The 23367-nt window shown below is 43.8% G+C and overlaps 2 protein-coding genes across 2 annotated transcripts in view; both read left to right on the top strand.

The window, feature by feature from the left end:
• The window catches only part of LOC309808862 (forkhead-associated domain-containing protein 1-like), a gene marked incomplete at both ends in the record, with an annotated part of 196741 nt that overhangs the window by 109282 nt on the left and 64092 nt on the right, over positions 1-23367 (top strand). The window lies entirely within an intron of this gene.
• The window catches only part of LOC309808040 (forkhead-associated domain-containing protein 1-like), a gene marked incomplete at both ends in the record, with an annotated part of 99418 nt that overhangs the window by 13238 nt on the left and 62813 nt on the right, over positions 1-23367 (top strand). The window contains 2 exons of the mRNA XM_082628051.1: positions 6370-6576; positions 22212-22482. Of these exons, the coding sequence (XP_082484177.1) occupies positions 6370-6576; positions 22212-22482 (478 nt within the window). The remainder of the gene's footprint in view (positions 1-6369; positions 6577-22211; positions 22483-23367) is intronic.

The following is a 23367-nucleotide window of genomic DNA, read 5'->3' as shown; positions in this document are numbered from 1 at the left end:
GATTGTTCATTGTGAGCATATAGAAACACAACTGATGTTTGTGTGTTGATTTTGTGTCCTACGATTTTGCTAGTGAATGTTATTTATTAGTTCTAGGAGGGTTGTGGTTTTTCATGGACTCTTTAGGATTTTGTACATGTAAGATCATGTTGCCTGTGAACAGAGATAATTTTACTTCTTCCTTTCGAATTTGGATGCCTTTATTTCTTTTTCTTGCCTAATTGCTCTGGCTAGGACTTCCAATACTTTGTTGAATAGAAGTGGCAAAAGCAGGTATCCTTATCTTATTCTTGAAATTAGAGGAAAAGCTTTCCGTCTTTCACCTTTGAGTATGATGCTACCTGTGGGCCTTTCATATTTGACCTTTATTATGTTGAGGTAATTTCCCTCTATTCCCTGTTTGTTGAGTGCTTTTATCATGAAAGAGTGTTGCATTTTGTCAAATGCTTTTTGTACATTAATCGAGATGATCATTTTTTTCCTTCTTTCTGTTAATGTGATGTATTACGTGGATTAATTTTCATATGTTGAACCATCAAGTCTGCATTCCAAGAATAAATCCCACTTGGTCATAGTGTATGATCCTTTTAATGTGCTGTTGAATTCGGTTTCCTCCTATTTTGTTGAGGATTGTGGTATCAGTGTTCATAAGAGATATTGGTCTGTAGTTTTCTTGTAGTGTCTTTGTCTGGGTTTGGTATCAAGGTAATGCTGTCCTCTCACTTCACCATTTGAGTCTCAGCTTCTTCATCTCTAAGACGGAGATAATAATAGAGACCCTGTTTAGGGCTGTCATGCAGATCAAATGATAAAAATGCAGACAAAATGCTTCAGCAGGGCCCAGTTCACAGGATGCCCTCAAAATATGTTAGATGATGATAAGGATAATAATAAAAATAATAATAAATAAATAACAGTTCATCTCATAGTTGGACAGCTGAGTAGGCTGGGGCTTATAGAGTCAGTCTGTATTAGCAGCAGGGCGTCTGTCCAGTAGCAGCATTTAGCAATTTTCCAAGTAAAGGGAGCGAGTGATATTATAGGGCCAAACTAGGAAGCTGTCTCCTGGCCTAACATGTGGTAGAGACTCACCCAAATTTGTGGAGTCATTTAAAACTTCCTGCTTGCTTTGATTTCTTAATAATGGCTTGACAGTTTTTGAGGAACTGAAAGCAGTGAAGCCTGGGAAGAGACAAACAAAATGTAACACACAGAATTTCTCTCATTCATGGGTTATCAAAGGTTCAAAGGACACAAAGATCAATGGCAATGATGATGAAGATGATGTGGGTGACATTTTCCAAAGAACTAATGTGTTTTCATTTTTTTAAATACTTTATTTTTTGAACAGTTTTAGGTTTACAGGAAATTGAGCAGAGAATACAGAGAGTTCCCATATATCCACCCCTCCAATACACACAGTTTCCCCTATTATTAACATCATGCATTAGTGCGGTACATTTGTTACAACTGATGAACCAATATTGATATGCTATTATTAACTAAGTCCATAGTTTACATTAGGGTTCACTCTTTGCGTTGTACGTTCTTTCCTTTTGACAAATGTATAGTGACAAGTATCCACCATTACAGTATCATAAAAAATATTTTCACTGCCCTGAAATCCTCTGTGCCCCTCCTCTTCATTCTGAGCCCCAGAGCCCCTGTGCCCCTGGCAAGCACTGATCTTTTACTCTCCTTATAGTTTTACTTTTTCCAGAATTTAATACAGTTGGAATCATATGGTATGTAACCTTTTCAGACTAGGTTCTTTCACTAAGCAATATGCATTTAAGATTCCTCCATGTCTTTTTTGTTATTTGATAACTCATTTATTTTTATCACTAGTATTTCATTGTATGGATGTACCACAATTTGTCTATCCATTTACCTTTTAAAGGACATCTTGGTTGCTTCCAGTTTTTGGCAGTTATGAATAAAGATGCTGTAAGCATGTATCCAAAATCAATGAGTCTTCATGGATATAGAGAACAGACTGTGGTTGCCAAGGGGGAGGGGGTTGAGGGAGAGATGGAGTGGGGGGTTGAGGTTAGCAGATGTGAGCTGTTACATCCAGGATGGAGAAACAACAAGGTCCTACTGTAGAGCACAGGGAACTATATTCAATATCCTGTGATAAACCATAATGGAAAAGAATATTTTAAAAAGAATGTATATGTATGTATAACTGAATCACTTTGCTGTACAGCAGAAATTAATACAACATTGTAAATCGACTACATTTCAATAAAATAAATAAATAAACAATATAAATGAGTCTTAAAAATCAACAATAAGAAACCAAACAACCCAACTTAAAAATGGTCAAAAGAGCTCAACAGACACCTTACCAAAGAAAATCTACAGATGTCAAATAAGCATATGAAAAGATGGTAAACATCATACATCATTAAGGAATTTCAAACAAACATGAAATATCTCTTCATTTATTTAGACTACTTTGATTTCTTTCATCAACATTTTGTAGTTTTCTTCATATACCTCTTCATATAGCTAAGTATTTTGTTAGATTTATTCCTAAGTACTTCATTTTTTTTTTTTGGTGCTAATGTAAATGGTGTTGTGTTTTTAATTTCATATTCCACTAGTTCATTGTTGGTATATAGGAAAGCAATTGACTTTTGTATATTAATCATGTATCCTGCAACCTGCTTATAATTGCTCATTAGTTCCAGGAGGGCTTTCTGTCGGTTCTTTGGGATTTTCTGCATAGACAATCATGCCATCTGCAAAATGGGCAAAAGATCTGAACAAACACCTCACCAAAGAAGATTTCTTTTTCCTTCCCAATCTATCTTTTATTCTCTTTTCTTGCCTTGTTGCATTAGCTAGGAGATACAGTACAATGTTGAAAATGCGTGGTGAAAGGGGACATCTTCACCTTATTCCTGATCTTAATTGGAAAGTTTCTAGTTTCTCACCATTAAATATGACGTTAGCTTTAGGGTTTTTATAGATGTACTTTATCAGGTTGAGGAAGTTCCCCTCCATCCCTAATTTGCCAAGAGTTGTTGTGGTGGTTTGGTGGTTTGTTAGTTTATCATGGATGGTGTTTAATTTTGTCAAATGCTCTTTTTGCATCTACTGTTATGATAATGCGATTTCTCTTCTCTGCGCTGTTGATGTGATGGATTACATTAATTGATTTCCAAATATTGAACCAGCCTTGCATACCTGGAGTAAATCCCACTTGTCTGTGGTGTAGAACTCTTTTTATACATCACTGGATTCAATTTGCTAATATTTTGTTGAGGATTTTGCATCTATATTCATGACAGGTATTGGTCTGCAATTTTCCTGTTTTGTAATATCTTTATCTGGTTTTGCTATTAGAATAAGTTTGGCCTCACAGAATGAGCTGGGAAGTGTTCTCTCTTCTTCTATTTTCTGGAAGAGATTATTGAGAACTGGTATCATTCTTTCCTTAATGTTTGATAGAATTGACCAGTGAACCCATCCAGGCCTGGTGCTTTCCATTTTGGAAGGTTATTCATTATTGATTCAAATTCTTTACTAGATATGAGTCTTTTCAGAGTATTTATTTCTCCTTGTGTGAGTTTCAGTAGATTGTGTCTTTCAAGGAAATGGTCCACTTCATTAACTTATAAAATCTGTGGGCATAGAATTATTCATAATATTCCTTTAGTATCCCTTCAGTGTCCATGAGATCAGTAGTGATGCCATCGCTTTCATTTCTGATTTGAGTAATTTGTATCTTCTCTCTTTTTTTCTTGGTTATCCTGCTAGAGGTTTGTCAATTTTATTGATCTTTACAAAAAAAAAAAAGACCAAACAGCTCTTTATTTTGCTGACTTTTCTCTCTTGTTTTCCTGCTTTTTATTTCATTCATTGCTTCTTGTCTTGTGCTTGTGGTAGGCTTATATTGCTCTTCTTTCTCTAGTTTCATAAGGTGGAAGCTTAGATCTTTTCAAATGTATGCCTTCAATGCCATAAACTTCCCTCCAAGCACTGCTTTCACTGCATCTTGCAAATTTTCATAGGTTGTATTTTCATTTTCATTTAGCTCAAGATAAATTTTTATTTCCCATGAGACTTCCTCCTTGACCCATCTGTTATTTAGAGGTGTGTTGTTTAATCTCCAAATATTTGGGGATTTTCCAGCTGTCTTTCTGGTATTGGTTTCTAGCCTAATTCCATTGTGTTCTGAAAACGTACTTTGCATAATTTCTATTCTTTTACATTTGTTGAGGTATATTTCGTGGCCTGGAATGTGGTCTGCTTGGTGAATGTTCCATGGGAGCTTGAGAAGGATGTGTGTTTTGTTGCTGTGGGATGAAGCTGTGTGGTTGCCAGTTAGATCCAGATGATGGTAGTGCTGTTCAGTTCAACTTCATTCTTATTAATTTTCTGCCTGGTGGGTCTGCCCGTCACTGACAGAGGGCTGTTGAGGTCTCCAGCTACCATGATGGATTCATCTGCTTCTCCTTGCAGTTCTATCAGTTTTTGCCTTCCATACTTTGATGCTCTATTGTTGGGTACATACAATGAAGGACTGTTATGTCTGCTTGGAGAATCGACCCCTTTATCACTATGTATCGCCTCTCTTTATCCCTGATAACTTTCCTTCCTCTGAAGTTGGCTCTGCCTGAAATTAATAGAGCTACTCCTGCTTTCTTCTTGTGTTTCAGTATTTTAAGTGCCAAAGTGTTTGGTAGGAATTTGAAAAGTGGGTAAAGGCACAGTCATATGAATCAGGCAAACCTGGGAACAAGCCAAGCGAGTCAAAGTGGCTGACTGTGGGCACACTTAATCGTTCTATGCCTCAGTTTCCTCATCTAAAAAATGAGTAACTATCGGACCTACTGTACAGCACAGGGAACTATATTCAATATCTTGCAGTAACCTGTGATAGAAAAGAATCTGAAAAAGAATAGATATTATATATATGTATAACTGAATTACTTTGCTGTACACCTGAAACTAACACAACATTGTAAATCAACTACACTTCAATAAAAAATTAAATTTTTTGAAATGAGGAAGTATCCCTTTGAATTATTGTGAAGATGAAATGGGATAATGCAGTAAAGCATTTAGCAAATTTCCTGGCATTTGTGTAATTACACATAATGTGTCATTAATATATTCTACTAATATATGCAGTTATATTATTATCTATTCATATACTATAAGCTATTATTAATAAAAGCTATTGGTTATAATTATATTGTGGGACGTTAGTATAGATTTCTAATTCCAAGCACTCTCTGTGAAAGTTGGATGAGGCACTCTGAGAAGAGTGACTTAGAAAATAATTGCAAAGTCTCAGGCTGGAGTGGATGGCTCATAGGCAGTGTCCTGAGAAGACAGAAGACTCCACACGTGCCCTGCAGCCCATAGTCCAGGGCGCCAGGGCCAGGGGGGATGTGATATTTCCTCCTTGGTGCCAAGGTTTGCTCATTCTTCTTATTAAAGTGGTTACACAGGAGGTTTCTGACGCCACTGACAATTCACTGTCTGGGGTCTCTCTCTTTTGTGGGAAATGTGGTCACACCAGGGCCCCTATTGAAAAATAGATCATCTTTGGTTAGATAAATTCTGATTAGCTTTTAAGAAGCAACAGTAATAATTAATCACATGGGATAAACCTTCATTATACACCAAGGCTTTTAAAAGGTAGTTATAAAACTATGTTTTGTGGTGTGAGCTCAATTGTGTTTAAACTTTTTAAAAAGATTGTAAGCATAGAGAAAAGACTGGAATGATGTGAACCACCGTGTTCTCAGTGCCTGCCTCTGGGGGACGGGAGTCTAAGTGATTTTAATGTCTTCTTTGTGTTTTTCTCTAGTTCTCATTTTCTGCATTATTAGAAAAATCATGTTATTTTAAAAATGAATAGAACAAACAAATGAAAACAACAATTATTACTAAACCTCCCCTGAACTTTAACACTTGCAGTAAATGGACAGTTGTCACTTGCCAACTGACCTTTCTGGTTTGTGTTGGACCATTTCTGCTGTCTTGCCACTCGGGACAACCAAAAGGATACTTGCATGGGATCAGAGAACTATCAAGTGGCCAATTCCTGGCCAATTCCCCCCGAGTTACCTCTTGCCTCTGTGTTGCCTGACGCCCTACCCTAAAACTGGGCATCTATTCTGGGTCTACTGTCAGGGTCTGGTGACCCTCCACTCACTAGCTGTGTGGCCTTAGGCAAGTCACTTAACCTCTCTGACCCTCAGCATCCTCCTCTTAAAATGAGGATTGCAGTGACCGTCCAGCCAGATGAAGTGGTTAGCACATTGGGGCCCCCAGTGTCAGTGGCACTAGTTATTCCTTGTTATTCCTGTTATTCCTGGCTCTGACTGTCCCCCTTCTGCATTTCAGTCTGCAGACGTCGACAACCATCACGCACTCATTGAATATAATGAGGCCGAAAGCAGCTTTGTTCTCCACGACTTCAATTCCTGCAACGGCACGTTCGTCAATGAGTGCCACATTCAGAACGTGGCTGTGAAGCTCCTACCCGGAGACATCCTGAGGTTTGGGTCCAGAGGGCTGACCTACGAACTGGTCATCGAAAACCCAGCCTCGGTGAGTCCAGGCCCTGCGGGGGCCCGGGGGGAGGGCGGGGTGCAGAGGTGCCGTGTTGTGTCACCTTCCGTGCAGCCTAGGGCTCGGGTACGGCCACAGGTGGAGTTCGTCTGGAGCGCGTCACTCTTGCTTTCGAGATTCTGCGAAGTTCAGCCCCATCGCGTGGGTGCCCGGGGAGAGCGAGTCCTCGCGCCCTCTTCTGGGCATTTCGTGGAATTACATGCAAGAGTTGCCTAGGGACCAGCCCAGAGCGAGAGCATTTTCCTGAAAAGTGAAGCTTGGCGAGGGGAGGTGGAAAGCAGGTGTGTGCTTTTGAAGATGCAGAGATGGATGCTTCCTTTTTAGGCAGATCAGTGCTCTGCAACTTCCTAGCTTTGCGACCTCGGCCAGGGTTCTCTGCGTGCCTGGGTCTGGGTCTTCTCAGCGGTGCAGGGCGTTGAGAGAGTATCTATGTATAAAAAGTCAAAGTGTCTGGCCGGAGTAGACGCTCAAGGCCTGCCAGCTGTTATCACACCGGATCAGAAATGTTCCCGGGATCAGGACCTAAGGTATGGCCCCAGGTTAAGCGGAACGTAAGCCAAAATTCGCCCAGCAAAGCTCAGTCACCAGAAGTATCTAGTTCAGTAGGGAGGCAGGATGGGGGCTGGTTAGCAACACAGTCCTGGGTCAGAACCCCAGCTCTGCCACTGGCCTACTCGGTGCGCTCTTGCACAAGCCATTGGACCCCTCTGAACCTCGGTTTCCTCATCTACAAAATGGGGCCAACGCCAGCAATGACCTTGCAGGCTTATCTCGAGGGCTAAATGAGATGGTTATCATTGTAAAACTCCCAGAATAATGCCCATTCGTGGTGAGCACACAATTAATACCTGTCGTGTGTGTCCCAGAGAGACGGCGTGTTAACCTCACTCCCCAGCACCAAGAACACTGCATGGACTGAGACCTCCGAGGCTTAAAGTCCTTTCTGGGACGAGGCTGGGTATAAATAAATAAAGTTTAGAGAATCTAGGCAGAATCCTGGGTGTGGGTCCCCTAGGCAGCCCTAAATACCCACTCAGAGAAGATGAGCACCGTCCCTCAGGCTGCAGGGCTCGTGACACCGCATCCACCACGTTTGGCTTTGAAAACCTGGGACAGTTTTCTCCTGCTGCTTCTCAGCCCCCTTTTCCTCCTTGGACCAACATTAAAGTGTGCTCACTTGTGGGATGCACTGGGATCCACTGGCCGCCCTGAGGAGGGGCTCCTGACATAGAAGGTGTTGACCTGATCAGGGGTTCTCAACATGGGTTCTAAGGATCCCCCTCGTCAGAAGCACGTGGGGAGCAGACCCACAGTGCAGATGTGGGCTTCACCCCAGGCCTGAGGACTCATACTTAGGATTCCCAGATGAAATACAGGACACGCAGTTAAATCTGAATTTCAGAGAAGCAACAAATCATTGTTATGTGCAGGTGTGGCCCAACTATTGCAAGGAACCACTTATGCTAAAAAAATTATTTGGTGTTTATCTGAAATTCAGATTTAACGGACACCCTATAGTTTATTATATATTGATTTATTCATTTCTTTATTTATGCGAAATCTGGCAACCATACACATCCTCCCTGGGAGCAGGGCCTGGGAATATGCATTCTCACAAGCTCCCTGATGATTCTGATGCACCGCCAATAGGAGGGAAACCGAAATTTAGAATCATTTGTATGGAACACTTACAGAATTTTTTAGGGATCAAAGAAAAGGGGATTTCACACTCCCAAGCCTGAAAATCCAAGTTCATGAAGTTTGATTCAATGTGCCCCAACATGTCTGATTCCAAGAAATTTTCAGGAATGTTCAGTAAAATTACAGGTTCCCAGGCCCCCTCCCTGGGAAATTCTGACTCTGTGGCTTGCCTGTGGGGAGAAGAATAGGGGAGCAGCAAATAATATCTGCATTTTTTTCTTTTTTTTTCCTACAAAGATATTTATTGAAATAGTATTGATAGGGGCATAAAATTTGAAACCTAAATTTCCATCCAATGGAGGCATTGTTTAATAAATTATATTGTTTAATATATTCTAAGGAGTTTAATATATTATAAGGAGTTTGTTTATATATGGAATAGTGTTCTGCCTTTTTAAAACACAGCTTTCTTGAGATATAATTGACATGACATAAACGGCACATGTTTAAAGTCTGTAAGTGGATGGGCTTTGACATATGGGTACACCTGTGAAACCATAGCCACAATCAAGACAGTGAACAGCTCCTTCATCCTCCAAAGTTTCCTCCGGATCACAGCAAGTGTTTGTTTGCTTGCTTGCTCTTAACAGCTTCACTGAAGTACAATTTACATAACAGTAACTTCACCCATTTGAAGTGTCCAATTCAATCAATTTGAATATATTGATGGAGTTGTGCAGCCATCACCACAACCTGCTTTCAGAACACTTTCATCCATTTCTATCACCCCAAACCTCGGAGAAACCTTGGAGGTATTTCATTTTGGGGTTTGTTTTTAACTTTTAGTTTTCAAAATTATGGTAAAATACACATAAAATTTACCATCTTAACCATGTTTAAGTGTACAGTTCACAGTGGCATTAAATCTATTCACACTGTTGTGCAGCCATCATCCCCATCCATCATCAGAACTTTGTTCATCTTCCCAAACTGAAACTCTAAGCCCATCAAATCAAACCCCCTGCTTCCTTCCTCCCCTCCCACCATGCTGTGTCTGTGAATTGGACTATTCTAGGTTCCTCATATAAATGGAATCTTACATTGTTTGTCCTTTTGCGATCATCTTATTTCACTTAGTATGATATCCTCATGGTTCATTCCAGTTGAATATTTCATTGTATGGATTCACCACATTTTGTTTATCTGCTCATCCATCCATGGCCACTTGGGTTGCTTCCACCTTTTGGCCATTTTGAGTAAGTTTGTTATGCACACGGGTGTACAACTATGGAATGGGGACTTTATTTTACAAGGTGCTTCTTATATAATTGTGGGAAACAGTGATGACGACCTCTAACCTTGAGTAGATAAGACGGAAGAAGATGTTTTGTAAGAAGAGAAACCAGGAGAGCAGCAGGAGGAATCACTGACGTGAACAGCACTGTGCTAAGCAATTCACCTGCTCTCCCTTATTTCACGCTCACAGCAACCTATGACATGGGTTCTCCCGTGATCCCCATTTTACAGACAAGGAATCCGAAACTCAGAGAGGTTAAGTAATTTCCCCAGGGCCACACAGCTAGTCAGTGCAAATTAAACACTATCCCCACTTGTGGAAAAAGGAGGGGAGAAAACCATTTAGTCTGATGCTAGCTGGAGCAGTAGCCTTGACTGGTTTTCACACCGAGGAAAGCATACTCTCACGGTCACTAGAATATACACGGAGTTTTTCAATTCTTATTCCTACACGCACTTGCACCTTGCTTCATTCCTCGGTTGACTGCAGGCAGCTGCACAAGTGTTCCCCTGGCCTGTGCCCAGGGCACTTTGCAGGACTCTCCCCAACCCCATCTTCTCAAAAGCGCTCTCTGCCGGGGTGTCCCCAGCTTGAGAAGCTTCCATCCATGACGCTCATATTCATGGAGGGGTCCTTTGCAGCGTCCGTGTGAGGGCGGCCTGTGGACTGACTGACACCTTCCTACAAATTCCACTTCCTGATGACCCCAACCTGCTGGCTGTTTAAAAGAAGAGAAAGGAAGAGGGGGAAAGGGAGAGGTATTGAAGAGCATCTCTCATCAAATATTTTGAAGCCCTCTTGCTTTTCGTGGCCCTCTTGCTTCCGGCATATTCTTGTTTCCAATTGATTTTGGGGTCCCTGGTGAGGGCGCTGTGTTTCCTCCTTGGATGGAGTTTCCACGGAGGACTGCCCTGATATCATACAGATTAAGTATGATGAGAACTGTTCTTCTCCCGACAAAGAGTTCCCAAATGAAAGCATTTAGTTCAGGTGTTGTGGTGACCCTAACTAATAGAGGAGGGTGTGACAGCATTTTACTGGGGGAGGGGGGTGAGGTGCGGGGCGCTTAGGAATCCAGATGTGTTTGCAGATGTCACAGTGGTTAGAGCACGTGCCCTGAGGTCAGGCTGACTCCAGCGCCGTCCCAGCCCTGCTCTTGACCGGCTTTTATACTGGACGTGCACAAATCATCTACCTCTCAGAGCCTCGGTCCCCACTCCTGTAACAATAGTTCCTACCACCTTGAGTGACTGTGGTATTAAGTGGGCAAAGTGCGTAAATTGCTTAGTCCAGCGTCTGGCACCTAATAAGCACATGATAACCCTCAGCTTTAGAGTCAAGCAAACCAGCATGGAGCAGCCAAGATGCCTCCTTTGTAAGTGTCCTTTTGGACAGGGAAACCTCCCAAGACCTGCCCCCGCTAGCAGATAAATACATTTGCAGTTAAATTACCCATAGAATAACATACAAGATGGAAAAATATAAAGAAAAACTCTTGTTTGACAAAGTGCATTGGCAGCCAGGTTGTGCCCAGGACCATCCTTTTTTTTTTTTTTTTTTTTTTTGCGGTCGCGTGCCTCTCACTGTTGTGGCCTCTCCCGTTGCAGAACACAGGCTCCGTACGTGCAGGCTCAGAGGCCAAGGCTCACATGCCCAGCCGCTCTGCGGCATGTGGGATCTTCCCGGACCGGGTCACAAACCCGTGTCCCCTGCATCGGCAGGGGACTCTCAACCACTGCGCCACCACGGAAGCCCCCAGGACCATACTTTGTAAATTATACCTCTCTCATCAAAGTATTACCTAGGGCTGCCATATTGCACAACTCCAGGGTCACCATTCACAACGTAGTCCATGTGGATGGCGCCCACTGAAGCTGTGCAGGACATAACCCGCAGGGCCATCTGCAATGCCCTGAAGCAACCGTTGATTAATCCCATAGAGTCTTGGCACCAGGCGTGGGAAATTGAAGTCCCAGAGTCAGGTGTGCTGCCGTGTTGTGGGTTTTGTTGGTTGTTGCCTTTACTCGTGCTTTCTGAGCTCTGGGAAAGGAGGTGTGGAAACAAGCTGTGCTAGTCACAGTGGCGCCGTTCTTACAAGGCAGCTGAGTAAGGAAACCCACGTCACCCATATGTATCCATCATGTCTTTCTCTGTTCTGAAATACGGCAAAACGGATGGAAATGGCCAGAATGAAAAAGGAAGCCAGGCGCCACAAATGACGTGCCGAGTTGTTCCATGAGGGGGTTGACAGCTCCTTGTCGGCAGCCCCCATCCCCATGACTGCCTGTGTCCGGCCTTCCCTGTTGCCTGCTCTGCCCTGTTCCCAGTCCAGCCAGACTCTCCCACGTGGCTCCTGGATACTGTCTTCTGTCCCTGCAATGTCATGACGTCCTGTCTTGCGAGAAGAGCGCCCTCTGTCGGCCAATATTCCTTGCTGCTTTAATGGGGAAGCTCTGCAGAACACAATCGAGAAAGCAAGGCCTTTGGAGTTAGATGGACCCAAGTTGAAATGCCAGCTGCAACTGACTTTACCTTTCTGAGCTTCAATTTCCAATTTCTGCCAAGGAGCTACTCATTAATCCCAGGTCCCCTTTCCCCCTTCAGTTGTTTTTATAGAGGTCCCTGGGACCACCCCTATCATGGCATAAACTGAGGCTCAGAGAGTTTCAGTGACTTCCCCAAGGTTAGGCATCAATCATATAGATCCAGAGACAGGATTAAAAGCCAGCTCTCCTGAGTCCCTTGGAGGCTTTTCCTAATAGCACGAAGCATCGTGGGGCCGTGAGAGCCCAGGCAGGTCCTTCACTGCCCAGTGGTTAAGGAAGGTCTTGCAATTCCCAGTCCAACCTGCAATTTCACACTCTGACAGGGGATGATTCATTATGTGGGTAAAAACGAAAGCCACTGATAATAGAAGAAAATGCATTTTCAGTTATCTGGCTTCCTTGCTTGTTTGGCTCCACTAACTTTTTTTTTGGCTGCACCAATGCAGGATCTTAGTTCCTCAACCGGGGATCAAACCTGCACCCCCTGCATTGGAAGCGTGGAATCTTAACCACTGGACGGCCAGGGAAGTCCCTGGCTCCACTAACTTTTTTTCTTTAATTATTTTATTTATTTTATTTATTTATTTTTGGCTGTGTTGGGTCTTCATTGATGCGCGCGGTCTTTCTCTAGTTGCGGCGAGCGGGGGCTACCCTTCAGTGCAGTGCGCGGGTTTCTCATTGCGGTGGCCTCTCTTGTTGCGGAGCATGGGCTCTAGGTGCATGCGCTTCAGTAGTTGTGGCATGCGGGCTCAGTTGTTGTGGCTCGCGGGCTCTAGAGCACAGGCTCAGTAGTTGTGGCCCATGGGCTTAGTTGATCCGCGGCATGTGGGATCTTCCTGGACCAGGGCTCGAATCCCTGTCCCCTGCATTGGCAGGCGGATTCTTAACCACTGCGCCCCCAGGGAAGTCCATCCACTAACTCTTTACCAGGGATATTGCTGCCGTTCCTGGACAAATTCAGTTGCCCCCTTTCTTCTTCTTTTTTGACGATGGTGATCATACCTGATGGCTAATGTTTTATGCTCATTTATTATGGACCAGGAAGTGTTCCCAGCATTTCACGTGCACTATCTCACCCACTTCTCACAGACTAAGAAATGGCTGTTAGTATCCCTATGTCTTACAGACAAGGCACAGAAATGACACACTCGTCAGGGTCCCAGAGAAGGAGCAGAGCCGGGAGCCGGACCAGAGTCTGTGTGACGCCGGATCCCAAGGTCTTAACCCGAGGTCGGCACGTTATGGCCCAAGGCCAATGCGGGCCATCGCCTGCTTTTGTAAAGTTTCCTGGGAACACAGCCATCCCATTCATTTCAGTATTGCCTGTGTTGTCGGCTACAACGGCAGAGTAAGCTGGGCAGATCCTATGGCCCACAGGGCTGGAAATGCTTACTGTCTGGCTCTACAGAAAACGTTTACCAGCCTCTGCTTGTAACATTATGCAGTACTGCCTCTTTCATTTGACTTGGTTTCTAAAAGAAGGACTTAAAATAGAGGGGGGAGCTGGGGAGAAAGAACTCACTCAGATTGAGCCTTACTGTGTGCCAGGAAATGTGCTGGTTAATTGCTTAAGTTTACTGAGGAATAAGAAGAAACAGACAAGCTGGAAAACTAAACTTTGAACAGTCTTTTCAATACCTCTTTTAAAAAGAGCTGGAAATATGTGGTTCTAAATATACATACACATAGATATGCATTTGCAAATATAGTAATAATATAATTACATTGACATGGATCTGATAAATATACTAGACATTAACATATTATATATACAACGGATGCATATTACAAATTTTGCCTGTTTCTTCAACTGGAAAGTTTTCTTTTAAAACTGTGGACTGTTGGGAATTCCCTGGTGGTCCAGTGGTTAGGACTCAGTGCTCTCACTGCTGAGGGCCTGGGTTCAATTTCTGGTCAGGTAACTAAGATCCCACAAGTGCACGGCGAGGCCAAAAAGCTAAATAAATAAAACTATGGAATGTCTTCCCTGAGTCACTTTTGAAGCAGAAATTTGGGATTTGTAGTCTGAAGCCTGCTGTAGCTAGAGAACTATTTATCTATCAAAGTTTCTCTAAGCAGCGTTTTACTACTTGTCTTATGATTGGTTCCTTGGTCTTAAATCATTCTTCTCTGGAGATGCTGCTTTACTTTTATAAGTTGAAAGGTAAATTTGGTGCATGATGACAGTCTGGTGGGTTTTATTTGAGCATGTCATAACCTTTAAAACAACTTTCACTCTGAGTACATAGTGATGCTTATGCTAAAGTCTCAGTAAGCATACTGTCCAGGAAATTTGATTGTTTGCAAGTGTCAGGAAACCAACTAAAACTAGCCTAGGCAAAAAAAAAAAAAAAAAAAAAAAAAAAAAAAAAAAAACAGCTCATGGAACTGAAAAGGCCAAAAGCTGCAGCTTAGGCCCAGCTGGATCCAGGCGCCCAAATCATGGTCAGGAATCTGACTCTTTCTTCCCTGTTAGCTTCCCAATCTCAGACAGACTCTTGCCTCACCTGTAGGAAAGTAGCCACCAGCAGCCCCAGCATCCTACAAAGTAGCAGTTCCAGGGAAAGAGCCAGCATCTTCATTGGCAGTGGCTTGGATCACGTGACTTCCCCTGAACCAATCACTGAGGCCAGGGGCCAGGAATGCTCTGATTGGCCAGGCCTGGGTTATGGCCTCACCCCTGGGGTGGAAGGGTCAGAATTCTATGGACTCAGGATTGTCAGGGAAAGGGTGTCTTCCCTGCAAAAATATTAAGGTGCCCATCCAAAAGATGGAAGAAATGGATGCGGGGGAGGCAAAAACAAAGAAGATGTCCATGACATTAGGAAGCATTCCTATTGCCTAAGTGGAGCCTTCCTAACGGGATTTGCCACCAGGGATCTGGGGGGAGGAAAATGATGAATAATCCACTTTTCCATTGGAAAAGTCCCAGGCCAGTCTCCAAGGAAGCAGAGTTGCTCATTTCTCTCCTGTGGTGAACAGGTGTGATGAGAAGCTCAGAGTCGGGGCCTTAGTTGTCCATCCCCAAGAAGGGTGGTGTTTCCACATTCCTGGGACCTCTGAATAGGGCCCGTTGTTGAGGAGGATGTGGCTTTACTGTACCGGGGTTTGAGGAGCCGGCAACGGAGAGAATGACCAGAGAGCATGGTGCCCTTCAGAACAAAACCTGTTTCTTGTCAAGCTTTGTCATCTCCTACCTGACCTTGTAGGATTTCCTCTACCCTGTGCTCTTACAGGTCCTGTGGGGACTTACTGATGTGATGAGAACTCCTGAGGCTGGGTGTTTTATATTAAAGGCGATTTCCCGAGACCAGTGAAGTGGAGGGCACGGGGCAGCAGGCAGCCTCCGGCTCGGCCTCCGCAGCAAAAACTCACACAAAAGGACCCCTGAGGCTGTGTTGTCACCAGATGTCTACAGGCGATGCAGATGACATCGGGGGAGGTGGAGACGGGAGCGCGGGCTGAACCCTTAGCATCCTGCTGAGACAGAACCCGGACCCGGCCAGGAACCTGGCCGCGTCCTGCTTCCTCTGGCAGACCACACCCTTTGTTACCAAATCAGAACCACGTTGCTCCTTCTCTGAACTTAGTTGATGATCATTCATTCATTCATTCATTCCGTCTCTCTATCTGGCAAGACCGAATTGAAGCAGGCCAAGTCTACGGGTAGCAAAAGCTATTTGCAAAAATCCGGCTGTTTTCTCATTAGATTCTATTTCCCATTTTATGGACTGACCAGGAAGCTGATTAGAACTTGAAAGGAAAGGAAAAACCGTAAGATTGAAGATTTACAAGAAAATGGGAAAATTAGATGGGCCAGATCTCCTTTAACACAGCTGGGAAAATCCCAAACGAATGGCTTTTCTGAACAGCTCAAAGAGACTTAATTCTTTTAAGTTCCAAAACCTAAAAATAATGTATAACTTGGCGGTTCTGTGTTCTAAATGTATAACCCTGATTTCTCACACTGAAACCCCGTACATGATTTACCCTTTTCTTGGGGACATAGAATTATTATCCGTCTCTGAGTTACGGTGACATCCCGGGACTTGTTGAGATAAAGGCCATTTGTCCTGGCACCATGTAGCCCCCTCTCCTGGCTTCTGAGTTCTACTGGCCATGTTTTCTAGTCTCCATTCTGTCTTTCCAGGTCCATGGCTCCTCCATGCTGCGGTCAGTGTGCCTGCTCGCCACCATCACCCCTACCCCCCAGGCCCTTCCATACTGTGGGAATTAAGCTCCACATCTATGTATGTTAAATTCTTCTGTAAGGAAGCCAGTCTCTTCTCCCTCCTTTATGTATTTACTCACTAATGTATCTATGTCAGTATGGATCCATGTATACTGATTTTACACTTTGAGTTATAATCCAATACTCATTAACTATTACTTTGCTCAAATTCTTCCAGCCTTGGCCACTGGGGGCTCTTTCAGGTTGGTTGCTGTGTCCTTGAGCATCTCCCCACCTTTTCGTTTTGGGCACTTCCTTACTCTCTGCTGTTACAAGATGTGCCAGGCTTATCATGTATTTTCCGCATCCCAGCCCCAGAATCAAAGTGCTTTTTATTTACACTATATTTGCCAACTGTTCAGCTCAGTCAGCGAACACCTACCATGAGTAGTAGGCACTCTGCTGGGTGCCAGCACAGCCAGCGATTGGCTGGTAAATATTTAATGACCAGCTCTCTGGGAAAAGTAAAGTACATGGGTGCATAGCATAAGGTTTACTGATATAAAGAATGTGTAGCACAGTCTTTCCATGTAACAAGAAATGCAGTACTCTTTCTTGTAAATTCTATATAGCCAGCTGAGTCTCACAGAATGCTTTCATTGACTTTAGCCAAACTCTTGTATCCATAGCCAATTTCTCATTGCAGTTGACGAATGAGAGAGTTCCCAACCTGAGCACTCGTGGGTATTTTTGGATATTTTGGACTTATGAATAATACAAGTGAAAAAAGAAAGACGTTAGAACTTCACATGTTCATCAGTGACATGAGTGACTTTGTTGCTGCATCAGATAATAATTTTCAAATACTCGAAGAACGTTTCCTCAATTTTTTTTTCTATTCATAACATAATGGCTAAGACACAACATGCTTTTGTATAATCTGCATTGTTAACATTTTCTCCATTACCATCTTAAGTCTAGGCAATCAACAAAACAAACAAAGAAACAAAATCAAACTCTACATGAACCACCATTATTAAACCTATTTATAAAATTTTTAAAAATCAAGCCCTGATTTATAGCATTTCCTGATTTCTATGGTGTAATACGCCCTCCACGGTCAATTTCAAGCTCCCAATGACACATCCCTGAATACAGAGATGGAAAGAGAGGTGTGGTAACACATCACTGTGTAGCATTTCCAACAGACACATATAGTAGAGTGAAATAACCTCAAGAGCATAGGTAATAATAAAATAGAGTAAAATAATTAGGAAGGGGTGAGTTTTAAGTTTGTATCACCTTTGTTTCTGATATAATTTAAGTGTAAATTTATGTAAGTTAATTCTTATTAATGGCTGTGTTTATCAACCAGTTGGCAAAATTCCTGGACATTTAACAATCGGTTCTCGTGGGCGGGTACCAGCTGACCACAGGACTCCTCTGGTACAGCAGTAAACATACCAGAGGTCTTCCCGGATGGAGGCTGGGGTCCTCTGAGCTGCTTCCAGGGTGTGGCATGTACCAGATGAATAACACTTCCATAAGAAAGTTGTCAGTGTTCCTAGAAAATCCCATTTCTAAGTAGCCCATGTGATGTCTTGTGGTTTTTCACACCATCTAATGTTCATTTCCTTTTTTTAACTCGGAAAATATCCTATCATTCACTAACCAATCGTCTAAGATCCGTCTGTGAGTATGGAAAGCAGGTAATAAATCATGACTTCGAGTAACCTAGAAGTCCTAAGAGCACAGGTACTGGAGTCCAATAGTGTCACCACTTCCTGGCTGTGAGACCTTGGGCAAGTCATTTAACCTCTCTGAGCTTCAGTTTCTTAATCCACACAATGAGGGGTAAAATGCCTCCTGCAAGATTATTCTGGAGATCAGATGAGATGACATGCATTAAGTGCCCAGCACAGTCTGTGGCACATCTGTGGCTTCTCTACACAGTGGCTCATAGCCGTTGTATTGTCCACAATGACTTACAAATGGCAGAGCGCATAACAAGCTCTCCAAGGGCAAGGTCTAAGTTTCCACCTTCTCTGCAGGCTCCAGGGCTTCCTGGCAGAATTCATGTGTACTGTAGGCACTCGATGTGCAAACTACTTCGAATTTTTTTTAGGGTCTCCCGTTCAACTTATACTCTTTACAGGGTTAGAAGCAGATATTGGAGAAATAACACAAAGAACAAGTAGATAATTTGAAAGAAAATGGATAGTGACTTCTTGAGTAAATCATTGACCCGTGTTTTTTAAAGCTAATATAAATTCAGTCGTGGTGTGGTCGTGGTTAATCCAGGTGGTTGACAACTTGCTATTTTAAAGGTAGTATGGAAAAGAAATCAGGAGTATCACATATGCTATCTCAAAAACAAAACAAAAAAACCAACCATGGCAACATACCATATGGTCAGAGAACAGACACAAAGAAAGAGAAAAGGCATTAGTGTGTATTTTTAAACTAAAGTTTCTAAAAACAGACTTGGGGACTTCCCCGGTGACACAGTGGATAAGAACCCACCTGCCAATGCAGGGGACACAGGTTCGAGCCCTGGTCCGGGAAGATCCCACATGTTGCAGAGTAACAGCCCGTGCACCACAACTACTGAGCCTGCGCTCTAGAGCCCACGAGCCACAACTACTGAGCCCATGTGCCCCAGCTACTGCAGCCCATGTGCCTAGAGCCCACACTCAGAAACAAGAGAAGCCACCGCAAGGAGAAGCCCATGCACCACAACGAGGAGTAGCCCCTGCTCGCCGCAACTAAAGAAAGCCTGCACATAGCAACGAAAACCCAACACCGCCAAAAATAAATAAATTTAAATCTAAACTAAAAAAATAATAAAAACAGACTTGTTGATAACTGACATTGACCCCATGCTTCCTGTACAGCCCAGAGCTGGCTTTTAAATGTGAGTCTTTTTCTTATGTTTGCTTTTCTCCCTGCCTGTTTCATTGTAGTTACCATCAGCAATTTCTGAGAAAACCTTGACCGTCCCCGTGATAGAGCAAGCCGGTAAACTAGAGAAAACCCACTTTAACCATCCAACTAAAGCTACCCTCAACCAACACGCTTCAGAGAAAAAAAAAACACTTTATTTTTTAATTTTTAAACCCGAAGAGCTTGGAGTCTGCTGCATTTACACATCTTTGGCTCCTTCCCCATAGGGGCCCTATCGTTCGGGCTCTGTGTGCTGCAAGCGACAGAAACCAGCTCTAGCCGGCCTCAGGGATGGAGCACTTCAGGGTAGCACCCGAGCCAAGGCTCAAAACCAGCTTCCTTATTTTCCCCACCATGTTCACAGCAGCATAGTTACAATAGCCAAGAGGTAGAAACCATCCAAATGTCCGTGACGCTTAATGGATAAACAAAATACACTCTAAACTGTATGATGGAATATTGTTTAGCCTTAAAAATGAAGGAAATTCTGACATGGATGAACCTTGAGGACATTATGCTAAGTGAAATACGCCAGTCACAAAAAGACAAGTACCATGTGATTTCACTTATTTGAGGTACTTGGTACTTAGAGTAGTCCAATTCATAGAGACAGAATGTTGGTCACCACGGCTGGGTGGCGGAGGGAATGGGGAGTTGTTGTCTAATGGTTAATAGAGTTTACGTTTTGCAAGACAAAAAAGTTCTGGAGATCCATCTCACAGAAATGTGAAAATACTTAACACCACTGAACTATTTACTTTAAAATGGCTAAGATGATAAATTTTATGTTGCAGGTTATTTACCACAATTTGAAAAATAAATAAACAGCTTCCCTCTCTCCATGTCTGGACTCCACTCCCTCATGCTGGCTGCATTCTGAAGTCCCACCAGGTCACTCCAGATCCTGGTGTCCAGCCAAGTCTTCTTGGTTCTCCTTGGCTCTGATTGGATCACTTGCCCCACCACTGAACCAATCAGTATGTCCAGGGAGTGTGATTGGTTGATTGCTTAGCCCCACCCACAGCAATGGGCCAACAGATTGGGAGGGAGATTCCTGGAATTTCCAGAAGAGCCAGGTGGGTTGCGGCCTGTCCACTACGGCAGTGAACCACTTGAGGCATGAGATATGACCACTCCCTTCAGCACCCTGGCAGTTAGTGGGCAGTGAGGCACATCTACCTGAGCATCCCAGCACAAAAGGGAATTCCTCCACACTACCCGTGGTCTCTCGATTTGTTTTCTATCAGGCGGGGGTAAAACATATTCAAATTTCCCCCTTCCCACCTTCAGCCCTTTCATTCGATAAATCTTTATTAAATCGATGAGGAAAGGTTATAGGAATGATTGAGGCAAGACAGCCCCAGAGGAGAGGACGGGAAGGGATCGGATGGATGGAGAAGTGAGTGCAAGGCAGGAGCAGGACACCTCAGCTTCTGAAAGGAGAGAAAGGAAGAAAGCTTAGGTGGAGACCGAGGTGCCCACAGTGGAGAGAAATTCGGATCTTCATATAAGGTAACAGAGTTCTGGAACACTGCCAAGTCCGTTCCTGAAACAGGTTTCAACGGGGCCAGTGTCATCATAAATGCTGGGCCAGGTGTCACCAGGCAATTGGAGTTTGATTTTCCCGAACAGTGTTCTCCCTGACTCCAAAAAAGTCTTCAGGGGAATTCACCGGATTCTTGACTTGGCTGGGAAAGACTGTAGCTAAAAGACTGGTTTGGGAACCTGAGTGAGTGGAGAACCTTCCTCTTGAATACAATCCAGCTGGAGCTATAGGAAGTTCTGTCTGCCAGTGCTCCTATTTCGGAAGCATTCTGTCCTGTTTCTCATTACGTGTCTGCAGTCTGCAGAAAGAGAAACGTGACCGCCACAGGCGGCAAACCTTTGAACTTAGCTTCTTCCTTGAAAAGTGTGTTTTTTTCTGCCAAGAGACTGGGGGCGGGGCAGAGAAGGGAGAGAGAGACAGAGAGGGAAAGAGCTTTCCAGAACTCCAGTCCCACCACCCTCTCCACCACCACCTGAGCTTGGTGAAGTCCTTAACCTCTCCAAGCCTCATTTGTAAGCTAGGAATAAGGAGAGCTCCTCCCCTTCAGGGCTATCGCGAGAAATCGGTGAGTAATTACAGTAAATGGTAGCATTCACGATGTCACGGTTTAACCACTAGGCTCGGGGAGGGATGGCCACAACAGCATTAACCAAGACAAAGCCAGGTGTCAGCACCTCTCAGCATTTGCTTCTCCCGGTATAGATGGATTTTGATGTGCTCTCTAATGAAAGTAGCTACAGACATCTTCCGCTGGATCAGATGAAAAGAGGTTCCCTTGATAGATATTTATGGAGCGTCTGGCAAGAATCAGATGTGGCAGATGTTGAGGATCACAGGTTAATGAGCCAGTTGGGGTGCGAGCCAGTTGGGGTGCCTGCCACCCCAGAGCTCTCGGCTTCGGGGAACAGGTGGAATGGGAGTGCCAGGGAGACACACAGTGTGGACGTGTGTGTCCTGGAGAGCTGGGCTTGAATCTCGGAGATGTGGTCATTCATTCTTTCAACCAGTATTTAAGGACCTACTGTGTATGTGCCAAGGGTTTATTCTAGGAGCTGAGGATACGGTGCTGAGCAAGGTAGACAAAAAGCTGTCAGCCTCTCAGAGCTCAGAGGTGGCGTTGTACCAGCTCAGAAGCTCACTGCCAAATCTGTAATCCTGGGAAAGTCACTAGGTCTTGCTCAGCCTCGGGCTCGTCACAGAGCATCAGGGGTATTAAATGAGGTAATGCATGTGAATCTCTTGACTGGGTGCCTGGCACGAAGGCTGCACCCAATAAATGGTGGTGCGATAGTGTGCAAGGTGACCTATGGTGGGGACCAACATCCCAAATTTGGGGAGTCTGGGAGGGCTTCCTGGGAGAAGTGACTTATACGCCGAAATCTAGGGCAGCAATTATGTCGCCGGGACAGAAAGGTGAAGACCACCCCAGCTGCTCGTAACCTCCCCTGACCCTCTTGTCTGCCCCTGCAGGTCTCCTTCCCATGGGTGAGGGGCCCAGCACCTTGGCCAAGGCCACAGCCACCTTGGGCCACCCAGCAACTGAACCAGTCACCCTCACCACCACAGACCCCCTTCTACCCGGGCATCTGGCCAGCGCCAGTGCAGAGGAGCTGGTCGCAGGGGTCCCCCGAGCCCCCCATGGTCCCACCAGCCTCCCACAGGCAGCCCATGAGTGCCAGCAAGAAGATGTTCTCCTTCGAGGTGGACAGAGCCGCCCACAGCGTTCCCATCATCAGGCAAGGTACTCATGGGCGCTTCCTTGGTGGCTTAGGGGAGGGGCTTTTGCTAGGAGGATGGGTCTCAGTTTCTGCTTTCCCCTTTTTTTAAAAATTTTTATTGAGGTGCAGTTGATTTACAGTGTTGTGTTAGTTTCAGGTATGCAGCACACTGAATCTGTTCAACATATACATGTATCCACTCTTTTTTAGATTCTTTTCCCATATAGACCATTACAGAGTATTGAGGAGAGTTCCCTGTGCTATCCAGTAGGTCGTCCTTAGTTATCTCCTTTATTTATAGTATTGTGTATGTCAATCCCTCTCTTCCAATTTATCCCTCCCCCCTCTTATTCCCGGTAACGGTAAGTTTATTTTCTACATCTGTAACTCTATCTCTGTTTTGTAGATAAGTTCATTTGTACCTTTTTTTAGATTCCACATATAAGCAATATGGTATGATATTTGTCTTTCTCTGGCTTTTGCTTATGTTCTCTGGTTCTGAAGTAGAACATAATCAAATGTGAAAAAATTGGGATAAGCAGAAAGTTAGAAAACAGTAAAAGATAAGCTGTCACCCTTATCACCAGAATTCTCCCTGTTGACTTTTTGGTACAAACTCCTCCAAGACTGTGCTCTGCCCATCTGCACACATCAGTACCTCTGTGGTGAGTGTGTGTGTGTGTGTGTGTGTTTGTACATATATATGAATATATATGAATGTGTATCAGAATCTAAATTTATATACTTCGACTCAGATGTACAGACATATTGGTAACTGAAATCCCTCTTGCCTTAAGAGGTTTTTAAATATCTTATTACCATTTTACAGGTAAGAGGAGACTGAGGCTTATGGAGAAAATTACTTCTCCGGAGGTTATGTATTCAATCTAATCTAATCTAACGCTTTT

This window comes from Mesoplodon mirus, assembly GCF_964341445.2.
Source record: "Mesoplodon mirus genome assembly, chromosome: 7".
Lineage (NCBI taxonomy): Eukaryota > Metazoa > Chordata > Mammalia > Artiodactyla > Ziphiidae > Mesoplodon > Mesoplodon mirus.
The sequence above is the reverse complement of the archived record's forward strand: the minus strand, read 5'-3'. Positions and strand labels throughout refer to the sequence as shown.